A 12,418-nucleotide genomic window follows, 5' to 3' on the forward strand; every position below is an offset into this window, starting at 1 on the left:
CCCCCCCCCCCCTCCCCCCCCAAATCAGATTGTACACTTTTGATTTTAGTGTTAAGTTGCAGTTCAACCATTGGTTTAAAAGCTTGAAAAACAGATAGAGTTTCAGCTTTAGATTTAATAGGAAATATCCAAGTGTATTTGGAAAAAACGTCAATAAAGGACACATAGTATTTAAAACCAACATATGAAGTCAAATGAGGGTCCCCACAAATCTCTGAAGATAAGCTCCAAAGGAGAGTATACAGAAGTAGAATTTTGAGATGTCAATCTGTGAGACTTTCCCATACAGCTGGAGCAGCAAAAGTCTGAAATTTTTTTATTAGATGAAGGAATATTACAATGATTGAAGACTAGCTTCATGACATAACTATTAGGATGACCTAACCTAGCATGCCAAAGACTAACATTGCTAGGAGATGAAATTACAGAATTGGAAGCTACATTAGAATTTTTATTGGCAGCAGGAGCTGTATTAGACAAGCAATTATCTGAAGTTGAAGTAGACAACAACAGGGAAGAATTGTCTTGCAGCTTGAGATTACAAAAAGAGTAAAGACCATCAGTACCAACAACTCCCTGAAGGACTTTATTGGTCTCCTAAGATTTAGCAAGACATAAGTGAGGGTGAAATTCAAAGAAAACAGAGTTATCTTTAGCAAACTGACTCACTCAACAAATTTTTTGATATCGAAGGAACATGCAATAATTTGTGAAGTTTAAAGGTGATGTGAGAGTCATTAGGGGACACAAATGAAGAGGAACCAGCACCAGAGATACTTAAACCTTTACCATTTCCTATGAAAATCTGATCAGTCCACCAAAGTGAGTGAACTGCCTGATATTCTGTGATTCACCAGTCACATGGAAGCTAACAGCAGAGTCTGGAATCCAGGTGGAGCTAGCATGACCATTTCCATGAGAGGAGGAATTGGTAAGCATAGCACTGGGTTGATTTGATGCTGGAACGACAGGCTTGGAATTGGGATTAATCCAAGTATTGGAGGTTCTGGCAAAACTAGAGGAGTAAGGAATTGGTTGAAGTGTGGCTAGATCAAAGAAAGTCAATGATTCATGAAGTTGAAAACTCATATCAGACTGGAAGCGACAAACATTTGCAGTGTGGCCATATTTAAGGCAAATTTGACACTGAAAATTGGCAAATCGGCCACCACCTCAACCTCTTCCGGAGCCACCATCACTATGTCTAGCACCACGATCAGGAAAACTGCCACGACTACCACTGCCACGTCCATACGCTCCCCTAGAGCCACCAAAATCACTGGACTTGTATGAATTGGAGTGTTAATAGCCTTGAGTGTAATTCAAGGACGGAGAACTTAGTGCCTGAGTTTCTTTATTGTAGCGAACAAGGCGAGTTTCATGGTCGTAAAAGCAAGGCCTCAATCTCGGCGATGGACGGAGTACGCTTCTTGCTCTCAATAACTGAGATCACAGGCACCTAATCGAAAGAGAGTCCTTCAAGTAGAGCGTCAACATATTCTTCATGGCGAATCGGAACTCCAACACCAGCGAGCTCATCAACATAACCTTTGATCTTACGCAGATATTCATCAATGGATTTACCTTTAAGCGAAACTGTGTGCATCGCAGTTCACAGTTGGCATGCACGAGACTTCAGTGAATCTTTTCCGAAACTTGGTAGGAATGGTTCGATCCAAGGACAGTCGATAGAACTGACTTCGAGAGAGTGGATTGGAGCCAAACAAGGAGCATTTGGTCTTGAACTTCCCATGCTGCATACTTAGGATTCACACGATCAACTATGCGAGCATCTTTCGTGAGATAGCGAGGCGGAACAACTGGATTTACAACAAATCATTGCAGTTTATGTGATTTGATAACCGGTTCGACATGCTGTCACCAATGGAGATAGTTTGAATCATCGAGCTTCTCGGCGATGGAATTTGGAAAGGATTGAGAGATGAAACTCGGAGATGCAGAAGCCATGGGTTGAGATGAAAGGATCTGGAACTTGAGAAGGTAAGAACACTACGAAAAATTGGCTCTAGATACCATATTTGATAGAGTGAGAGAGAGTGAGAGAGAAATTTTTAGAGAGAAAAACTGATATCATTTCATTCTAAAAAGTTAGTTATAATGTTAGTTACAAAGAGGTATATATAGACCTCTGAACCTCTGAAGTAAGCACACAGAAATAACCATAAAGAGGGAGATTCTGTTAATAGAATCTAACAGTCTAACACCAGTGGGGTGCCCTTAAAAACTGTTTTCACAGTTATACAAACATATACTCTAATACATCTGAATATATCACTTCTAATTTGTCCCTTGATCTGAGAGGGACTTTGGATTTGAATGTATTTATGGTCTTCTTGCTCACACAACTGTCTTCACATATCTGTTGTGGTTCCATTATTTGTGGAAGACCTTGTACCATTTTCTTGCTTTGTAGTAGGTTCAAACTTCTGAAATTCAGGTGTCCAAATCTGTAATGCCACAACCAGTGCACTTCATTCAAGGTGGCAGCAATGCACTCTTTCTCAAGTACTTGAAAGTCCTATTCTTTGACAAAGGAACTTCAGGATCAGCTTTCTATTAACATCATTCACCCTCATTGCGTTCTGCTCTAGACTCATAGAATATCCCTTTTCTGCTAATTGCCCAAGACTCAACAGATTGTTCTTCAATTTTCTAACATAAAGAACATTTGTAATGCAAGTCTTCACTTCATCCTTCCTTTTAACCATCACTTTGCCAACTCCTTCAACAGTAACTACTGAATTGTCATCAAACTTCACCTTGCTTTTCACCTTTTATTGACATCAATGAACCATTCCTTTCTTCCTGGCATGCGATTTGAACAGCCTGTGTCCAGATACCAATGATCAGAAGGATCACCTTCAGATTTTGTTGTTACCATCAGCAAGACATGTTCTGAATCAGAATCATCATCATATGCAAGTTGTGTCTCATCTTCTTTATCTTGCACTTGTTTGTTTCTACGCTCATCAGCAAAATGTCCTCACTTCTGACAATTGTAACACTGAATTCCCTTGTTGAATTTCTTCTTGCAATACTTGTCATGACTTCCATTCTTGTTGTTTTTACTTTCATTGTGATTCTGATCTGTTGCACTCCTTTGTTCTGCACCGGTGTTCTGCCACTTGTTGCTCATCCATTTTCCTTTCCCCTTCTTGTTCTTGCTACTACCTCCATCGTTCTTTCTGGAAGTTTGTGCCTTTAAGGCTTGCTCAATATTGGATCTTTCATTCATTCTCATTTCTTGTTCTTCAAGAGAACCTTGCAGTTCTTTCACTTGTATTTCACCAATAGTTTTTATCTGGTTTGTAATGGTCAACAACTTTGTGAAGTACTCAACAACACTTTCAGCCTCATTCATTTGCAGTAGCTCATACTGCCTCCTTAATGTTTGCAACTTCACCTTCTTCAATTTATCAGCACCACCATGTGCTTTCTCAAGAATGTCCCATGCCTCCTTTGCTGTATTGGTTGAGACAATCTTCTCAAAATTATCTATATCTACACATTGATGAATGATGAACAAGGCTTTGTCATCTCTCTTCTCCGCATCGCGATGGGCTGTTCTTTGTGCATCAGATGATTTTTTCTCCAATTCTTGGAGCCCATCTCTCACTATTTCAGTGACTTCTTGAAATCGAAAGATAAGTCTCATCTAGGCACACCACCTATCATAGTTCTTGTTGGTTAGAACAGATTGGGAGATTGTAAGATTTCCACTTGCAGAAGCCATATTTTCCCAGAACTCTCACTCCAAGAATTCGAACAAAGCTCATGATACCACTGTTAGTGCAAGAACACTCTATCTCACAATACAATGTTTTAGAGAAGAAGAACAGAGAATAAAAGGAAAAAACAATCAAATTGATATTGCACTCTATATTTTACAAGTATCCAACTAACACCAACTGTCACACTAACAGTTTGGACTCTAACAAACCTATAGGCCCACTAACTAACAGAAACTGATTTGACCACTAACTAACAATAACAATCTGAATTACTTACAACAAGAGTAACTGATCCTATGTGTCTGACTTAGATGTACACGTAGTGTACATTGAGAGAAGAACCATGCAAGTTTTATGACATTTACCAATTGAGATGTAGCCAGTTGTATGAGGGATATACATAAAATATGATCTTGGCTTCTAGCAGAGTTGGCACTTTGGTTTTGCTTTATTTTTTACTGAAACAACAACATTTGGACTAAATTATTCTAATAACAATCTTTTCTAAGCACAACTTAAGATTATTATATTTTAAACAAACACTTCTACTCCACTTCTCTAGAAGCTTCAAGGTGTTAAAACCTAAATCATTCAAGGGCTGAGAAGTAGGTGACCTAAGTTGGTGATTTGCTATTTCTTTGATGTTCTAAATGCATTCCTTTATTTGATTAAGGTATACCCAGATGGACGACCCTTATTTATTATTTAAACTATATGTTTCGTTGATAATTACCATTGTTTAATGTTTAAATCTGTTCATCTAGATTGTATACAGATTTCCATACATTTAGTAGCAAATAATCCACAGTTTTGTTGTATAATGTGCTAATTGCTCGATTTAAGCTCATTTTCGCCAACATTATGGCTATTGGTAATTTAACTTTGAATTGTGGACTGAATAACATTTGCATTTATATACTTTCAGTTGACGATGTTGTTCCTTATAAGTTTGGTGAGAAATCATCAAAGTGCTTAAGTTCAACTGGATTTCAGGATGTAACTTTTAAAGCTTATAACGGGTAATAACCGAAAATACCTTTTCATGTTTTGATCTAGTTTTTAAAAAGTCCTCCTTATCCCGTATATTTTAAGAGGAAAAAGATTATACACTAGAGTATAAAAAGTTTTACATTGTCATTCAATCACAACCCACAATATATGATAAGTTTGTTGACTTTTATGATAATTATTTTAAAAGTCATATTAACAGTAAAGTGTGATTGAGCGACAGTGTAAAAGTATTTTACAGTGCCAATGCATGACCATTACTCTCATTTAAATTCTATTTGGACTTTTCCTTTGAATCTACACATAAACAGGCTTGGACACTACACCATTCCAGAAGAGATGGATGAGGTTTGTGCTTGGCTAACATCAAAATTGGGCCTTGAGGGGAACATTGCTTAGTTAGCAAGCAAAATGTGAAAAATAATTCTTTTCGTTTTTGGTCCATTGTAATTTTATGTTATTGCAGATTTGCTTAGATTTCTGTTGATGATATGCATAATATATCCGCTACGCATTTTGTAAACACTCGAGTTTGAGGGCATCTTCATGACAAAGTACTGTTATTGAAACAAAACACGGTGGTTCTTAAAGCATGGTGATGGAATATGCTGCTAATATATTATGCTGGAGAGAATTCTACCATGCTAGTTGGGTTTTCATTTTGTTAAATGATCTTATTTAGTGTTGGATATAGCTTGGAGCGCTGATCTTCTTTGAGTGAGCTTCTCAAGTGAAACTAATTACCATGGTTGTACATGGTTTCATTTTGTATAATTGCCATTGTTTTTGAAACCGAATTTGACTGACTGGTTGGTGAGACTGGGAAGAACTGATCCGTTGGGTTGACTAGTCTGTTAACACAAAAACGGATTCTTTTTAGAATCGGTAAAAATCATTCAAGAACTAGTCAAATCGGTCTAGAATGAGCGAAAACTGGATTGAACTACTATTTTCTTTAAAATGTTTTTTTTTAGTTAAAAATATTTGGTAGATAAATAAAACGCATCTAATAAGGATTACGCATGAATAATTATTTTATTAATTTTTTATCTTATAAATACAATATAGTCATTTATATTAATTTATAATTTTTATCTTTTTTTTTTATAAAATTTTGCATAATATTAATTTCTCATTTTTTAAATTTTTTTTAGATGTAAACTTGTTATTGCTAATGAATATTATTGTATTTTTGTTGAAGTTAAAATATGTTTTTCATTCTAATAGGAAAATTTTGAATTTTGTTCCGGTAAAAAAATTTATTTTTTGTCCTCAAAATTTAAACCTGCCAATTTTAGTCTGGTTTGGTTATATCCAAACCTATGTTCTGCAAATTATAGCGGGTCTTTTTTTTTTTTTTTTGCAATTTGTGGCAATATTTCGAAAAGAAATAAATAGTTTGTTTTTTCACAAAATCAGATTCACCAGTTTTAAACCTAGAACTGGTTTTTAATTCAAAACTTAATTTAAAAATGATTCAAAGGCAATTTTAATTAAAAATTAGTTTCAAACTGGTTTAGAATAGGAATTGGTTTTAAAATCAGATTAAAATCAAAACTGGTTTTTTTAAATTGGATTATTAATAATTTGCTCATAACTAAATTAGTTTTGTTTAATGATATAAAAAAACTAGTTTGGTTAAAAATTATCTTCTACTTCTGAGAAGAAAAGCTAACTAGCTAATAGTTAATAATAGTTAACTATAAACTTATATATATATATATATATTTAATAAGCATAGAATTATTACTATGTGCATTTCCTTTGCCATTGTTAGTGATTACTATGTGCATCAGAGTGATCCCGCCCCCTTTAAAACGGATCCAATCGGTTAAATGTAACTTTTATTTCATTATATTTTAGAGTTGTTTCGTATCAGTACATTAAATTTTAAAATTTTATTTTTGATAGTTTTTTATTCAGTTAACTTTTAAATTTTAAAATAATTAATTTAAAATAATGCCAGTTTAAAATTATTATTATCTTTTTTTATTATTTCAAAAATTATAAACCACTGAAAAAAATTAAGGATAAATAGTCATTTTCTTTCCTGAATGTACAGAGTGCTAACAAATTCGCCATTGAAAGATAAAAATTCAAATTTTAGTCCTCGAAAGTGAAAGAAAGTGCGACAAATCTATTCATCTAACTTCAGTCCGTTACCGTTAATGAAAGAGCTTGTGGCATAGAGGGACGAAAATTTCACAAAAATGATTGTCAACATGAATGTTGAATAGATTGAACCAAAATATTAGTAAGTTACCATTGAACCGAAATGACAATATTTTTTTGGACCAAAATATTAGTATGTTTTCATTGGATCAAAATGTCAGTAAGTTACCATTGACTAGAATGTCAATCATTTTTCATTGGATCAAAATGTCAGTAACTTTTTTTGGACCAAAATATCATTACGTTTCCATTGGACTAATTTGTCCCAATTTTTGTTTCATTTAAGGGTAAAATATAATTTAGTTTTCATCTTGCCCCTCCTTTTTTATCGTTGCAAGTATAAAATTATGATAAACACTTAAAAAAAATAGGAAAACAGACATAAGTTAGAACAAACATAATATTGATTAATAAGCATAATTACTTTAATAAATATTGTAACTCAAATGCAACCACAACAACGCCATCAACATATTTTTTTAAATTTGATTAGTTATTTTTATTGGTGCTTACAAGTTATTTATGTTAGATGTTACATATTAGTAGGATGAGATTAACTGCTCTCAATCTGATCCACAAGTTGAACAACCTCCAGTTAAATTTGAAAGCACTCCAACTCCTAAAAGAAACCAAAAGAAAATATCTAGAAGAAGAGAGAAACTCTTGGGAAAATCAATTGTATAAAACTGAGAAAGATCAAAACTGAAATATAGAGAGAGATCTTAGTCCTATTTATAAGGTGCAGCATAACTTAGCAAAGGCTAAGTTAGTTACACAGTTCTAACAGAAAGGAGACCTATGAGCTGTTTAACAACTGTTACAAATCTTAACAGAACATATCAACTAACAAAGAATAAAAGAGAGTTTTTTATTCTCATACTCCTAATATTCCCCCCCCCCCCCCCCCCCCGCCCCTCAAACTCAAGGTGGTTGATTGGCACAATCAACTACATTGAGTTTGTCACGTAAACTTAGGAACCTATTGGTTGAGAGAGGGTTGGTCATGATATTTGCAACCTGCTCCTGAGAAGGAATATGAGAGACAACAAGATCCTTGCTGAGAACTTTTTCTCTAACGAAGAAAATGTCAAGTTCCATGTGCTTAGTACGAGCATGAAAAACATGATTGTGAGCTAAAGCTACTGAACTCTGATTGTCACAGAAAATTAGAGGAGTATTAAAAGGAATCTGAAGCTCCTTGAGAAGAGATTCAAGCCAGAGAATTTCTGAAGTAACTTGAGCTAGACTTCGATATTTTGCCTCAGTTGTTGATTTAGCAACCAAATCTTGCTTTTTAGCCCACCATGTGACCAAATTAGGCCCAAGAAAAATGCAAGCTCCTGAAGTGGATCTACGATCATCCTGATCTGCAGCCTAATCAGCATCACAGAACCCAAAAATCTTGATAGAAGGAGTGGTCTTGGCAGGTTTGATTAGCAAACCATGTGTTATAGTTCCTTTAAGGTACCTAAGTAATGCTCTTCCATGGGTTTGGACATGTATTGGCAGACTTTGTTTACTGAGAAGCTAATTTCTGGTCGTGTGATTGTTGCATACTGCAAAGCACCAACCACAGATCTGTACAGCGTAGGGTTCTCAAAGCATGTAGTTTCTTGCTTTGACGATTTGAGATTACTAACCATAGGGGTGGAAATTCCTTTAGCTTCTTCCATATTTACTCTTTCAAGCAAATCTGAGATGTATTTGGTTTGAGAAAGCATGACAGAACCTGCGGAATTATACTTGACTTCAATCCCAAGGAAGTAGTCCAACTTGCCAAGATGTTTAAGAGAGAAAATAGAGTTTAGCTGTGAAATAAGTTGCTGAATTAGAACACTGTTATTTCCAGTGAGGATAATGTCATCCACATAAACAAGCGCATAAGTTGTGTTTCCACATAAGGAAGAGACAAATAAGGAAGGGTCACACTTGCTAGCCTTGAACCTAAGAGAGATGAGAGTGGCTGAAAGCTTTTCAAACCATGCACGAGGTGCTTGCTTCAGCCCATAGAGAGCCTTGTTCAGTTTACAAACAAGGTTACTGTCATGTTCAAAACCTGGGGGCTGCTGCATATGGACAGTTTCTTCAAGCTTGCCATTTAAAAAGGCATTGTTAATATCAATTTGCTGAAGATCCCAATGAAAGGAAGTGGATAAAGTTAGAATAGTTCTGATTGTTATAGGTTTCACAACTGGGGAAAATGTTTCTTTGAAATCAAAACCAGGCTGTTGATGGAAGCCTTTTGGTACAAGACGTGCCTTGTACTTACTGACGGACCCATCTGAATTATGCTTGACTCTAAAAACCCACTTGCAACCAATTGGTTTCCTATTAGGAGGTTTAGGAACCAATTCCCATGTATTGTTTTGAGTAGTGCAACCATTTTTTCATCCATAGCATCTTTCCACTTAGGATCTTTAAGTGTTGTTTTGACAGTTTTAGGAACAACATGAGTTAGAAGCAAGGTTGGTTGGAGTCTAGGCTTGACAATTCCATTTTTTGATCTAGTTGTCATAGGATGAATGTTAGGAGGTATGATTGGATTGGTAGAGGAAACTGGTGCAGTATTTTTGGAATTAGACTGATTGGTTGATGAAGGATTTTGACTAGATGAGGGAAGAAAGAAATTTTTTGTGGATGAGGAGGAAGCAATAGGTATAGGAGGATTGGAAGGTGGTAAGATAAAGGATTGTGTATTAGTGAAGGGTACAGGAATGCAATTGCTGCTAGTGTTGGGAGATTTAGGAGAGAAGAGACTAGGAAATGGGAAGTGAGTTTCATTGAATATCACATCTTTAGAGATGTATATTTTTCCTTGTTTGCTCAAACACTTGTAGCCCTTGTGATTTTCATAATAACCCAAAAATAGACATTCTTTAAACCTTGGCTATAACTTTGATTGATTATATGATCTTAGACATGGAAAGCAAGCACAACCAAAAACTCTAAGTGCCTTGTAATTAGGAACTCTTTTAAAAAGAGTGTAGTAAGGGGTTTCAAAATTAAGTGATGATGATGGAAGAAGATTAATGAGATAGGTGGCAGTGAGGAAGGCATTCAGCAAGATTCAACGTTAGAGGCTCCTGTAGAGCAGTTTGCTTGTGTTGCTCAAGACGCCCTTCATGTGTAAGAATCATGGTTTCGATATCAAGAACAGAGACATCAGCATCACGAGTAAGAAATGTCGTGACTGTAGAGATGAGTGCTTCATATTCAGGAGGAAGACCACTAAGAATAGCGTCTGTTTGTTCACGATTGGAGATTGCATCACCAGTTGCTGTTAGAGTATCGCACAATTGCTGAATTCATTGCAGATACTCACTGCAAGATTTATTGCCTTTCTTGATGGTTTGCAGTTCCAAGCGTAATTGCGTGGTTCTTGCACGCGTAAGACCATGAAAATGGAAGCGAATGGTGTTCCAAACTTGTAACGAATGACAGAAAGTCACAACACGACTGAGAATTGAATCAGAAAGCGTAGAAAGAAGCCAAGACATGATTAGAGCATCTTGACGATCCCAATTCGTAAATTTTGGATTGATTGTCCCTGCTGCACGATCTTCTTCGGAGAGGTACTTGAGAGGAACAATAGGATTGACAACATATTTTTCTAATTGATGAGCTCGAAGGACAACATTAACTATTTAACTTGCTGGTGCCAATTCATGTAATTTTTCTCATCAAGCTTGCAAGCTATTGTTTGGGAAAAAGTTGTAGAAGGTGATGCCATTTTCTCACAGGGGAAAGAAAAAGGCTCTATGATACCATATTAAAAGAAAGAAACCAAAAGAAAATATCTAGAAGAAGAAAGAAACTCTTAGGAAAATCAATTGTATAAAACTGAGAAAGATCAAAACTGAAATACAGAGAGAGATCTTAGTCCTATTTATAAGGTTCAATATAACTTAGCAAATGCTAAGTTAGTTACACAGTTCTAACAGAAAGGAGACCTATGAGCTGTTTAACAACTGTTACAAATCTTAACAAAACATATCAACTAACAAAGAATAAAAGAGAGCCTTTTATTCTCATACTCCTAATAATAATTAGTCACTATTTATAATTGTTGTAGGAAACAAGCTTCATAACTTTACCACTGTCAATTGTGTTTAGACCACCTCCACTTAGGCTTTCAGCACCAATTGGAATTATATTCCTAGATGTACTATCTCATAGGATAAACCAACTGAATTACATAAGCTTCATACCCACACCGGACTGTCCCACCGCCCATATTCGAAGAAGTGAAATATGGGATATGTTTGTCTTTTGTTTATAGTAGATTCTGACTAATTATTATAATTTGGATAAATTTGTAATGATTGATACACTATTACAATGTTTACTTTTGTACATTAGTAGAATGTTTATTTTGAAAATTTTCTATTGTGACAGCATTAGGTAGTGACAAAATTTAATTGGATCATACTTTTTGTGAGGATTAACTTAATGGTTGTACATTTTTGTTTGAGTATCATATTTTGGATAAAGTACTGTTATATTAGAAATTTCATAGCAACAAAAAATTATGCTTATTAATCAATATTATGTTTATTATTATGTTTGTTCTAACTTATGTTAGCTTCCCTATTTTTTTGAAGTTTTTATTGTAATATTATGCTTGCAACGATAAAAAAGGAGGAAGATGAAGATTAAATTATATTTTACCCTTAAATGAAACAAAATTTGGGGTCTAAAAACTAGTTCAATGGAAACGTGCTGACATTTTGGTCCAATGAAAAATTATTGACATTTTGGTCCAATGAAAAATTATTGACATTTTGGTCCAATGGTAACTTATTGACATAATGGTCCAATGGAAACATACTGACATTTTTGTCCAAAAAAATTACCGACATTTTGGTCTAATAGAAAATTACTGACATTTTGGTCCAATGGTAACTTACTGACATTTTGGTCTAGTCTATTCAGGAGCCATGTTGACAATCATTTTTGTGATATTTTCTTCCATTTGTGTCACGTAGGCTTTTTCATTAACGGTAACGAACAAAAGTTAACAAATGAATGGATTTATAGCACATTTTTCACTTTTGGGGACTAAAATTTGAATTTCTATATTTTGAGGATAAATTTGTCAGTGCTCTACACATTGAGTAATGAAAATGACTATTTACCCAAAAATTAACGATGAACCTTGCAATCCAAAACCCAAATCTGCAAGCATCAAGTTATGATACAACCCTTAATTTTCACAACAAAGAATCATCACAACCCCAAATCAACCAAAAGCCCCAAACCCACCAAGGGAAATACTAGATCCAAAGAACCCAACAACAAAATAATTCATAACTCTCCCATCACAGAGCCAAAGATGGTGGTTGCAGAGGCATTCAATGAGGCTGGCATTGGAACCCATAGACAAGGAAGATGACAACGCTAGAGACGAAGGTGCAAAGGAGTTTCATGATGTGAATGATGATATTTTCAACCCGCGGGATTAGGGAGTGGAGGTGTAGAAAAATGAT

At 35.1% G+C, this 12,418-nt stretch overlaps 1 protein-coding gene across 2 annotated transcripts in view; it reads left to right on the forward strand.

The window, feature by feature from the left end:
• LOC100791683 (acyl-protein thioesterase 2) overlaps positions 1 to 5,402 on the forward strand; it is a 36,844-nt gene extending 31,442 nt beyond the window's left edge. For both annotated transcript variants that reach the window (XM_006582015.4, XM_003527105.5), the window contains exons 10-11: positions 4,678 to 4,771; positions 5,072 to 5,402. In XM_006582015.4, coding sequence (XP_006582078.1) covers positions 4,678 to 4,771; positions 5,072 to 5,159 — 182 coding nt within the window. In that variant the 3' untranslated portion in view covers positions 5,160 to 5,402. The remainder of the gene's footprint in view (positions 1 to 4,677; positions 4,772 to 5,071) is intronic.
• Positions 5,403 to 12,418: the final 7,016 nt, after the last annotated feature.

Source organism: Glycine max, chromosome 6 (assembly GCF_000004515.6).
Source record: "Glycine max cultivar Williams 82 chromosome 6, Glycine_max_v4.0, whole genome shotgun sequence".
In the NCBI taxonomy this organism is placed as follows: domain Eukaryota; kingdom Viridiplantae; phylum Streptophyta; class Magnoliopsida; order Fabales; family Fabaceae; genus Glycine; species Glycine max.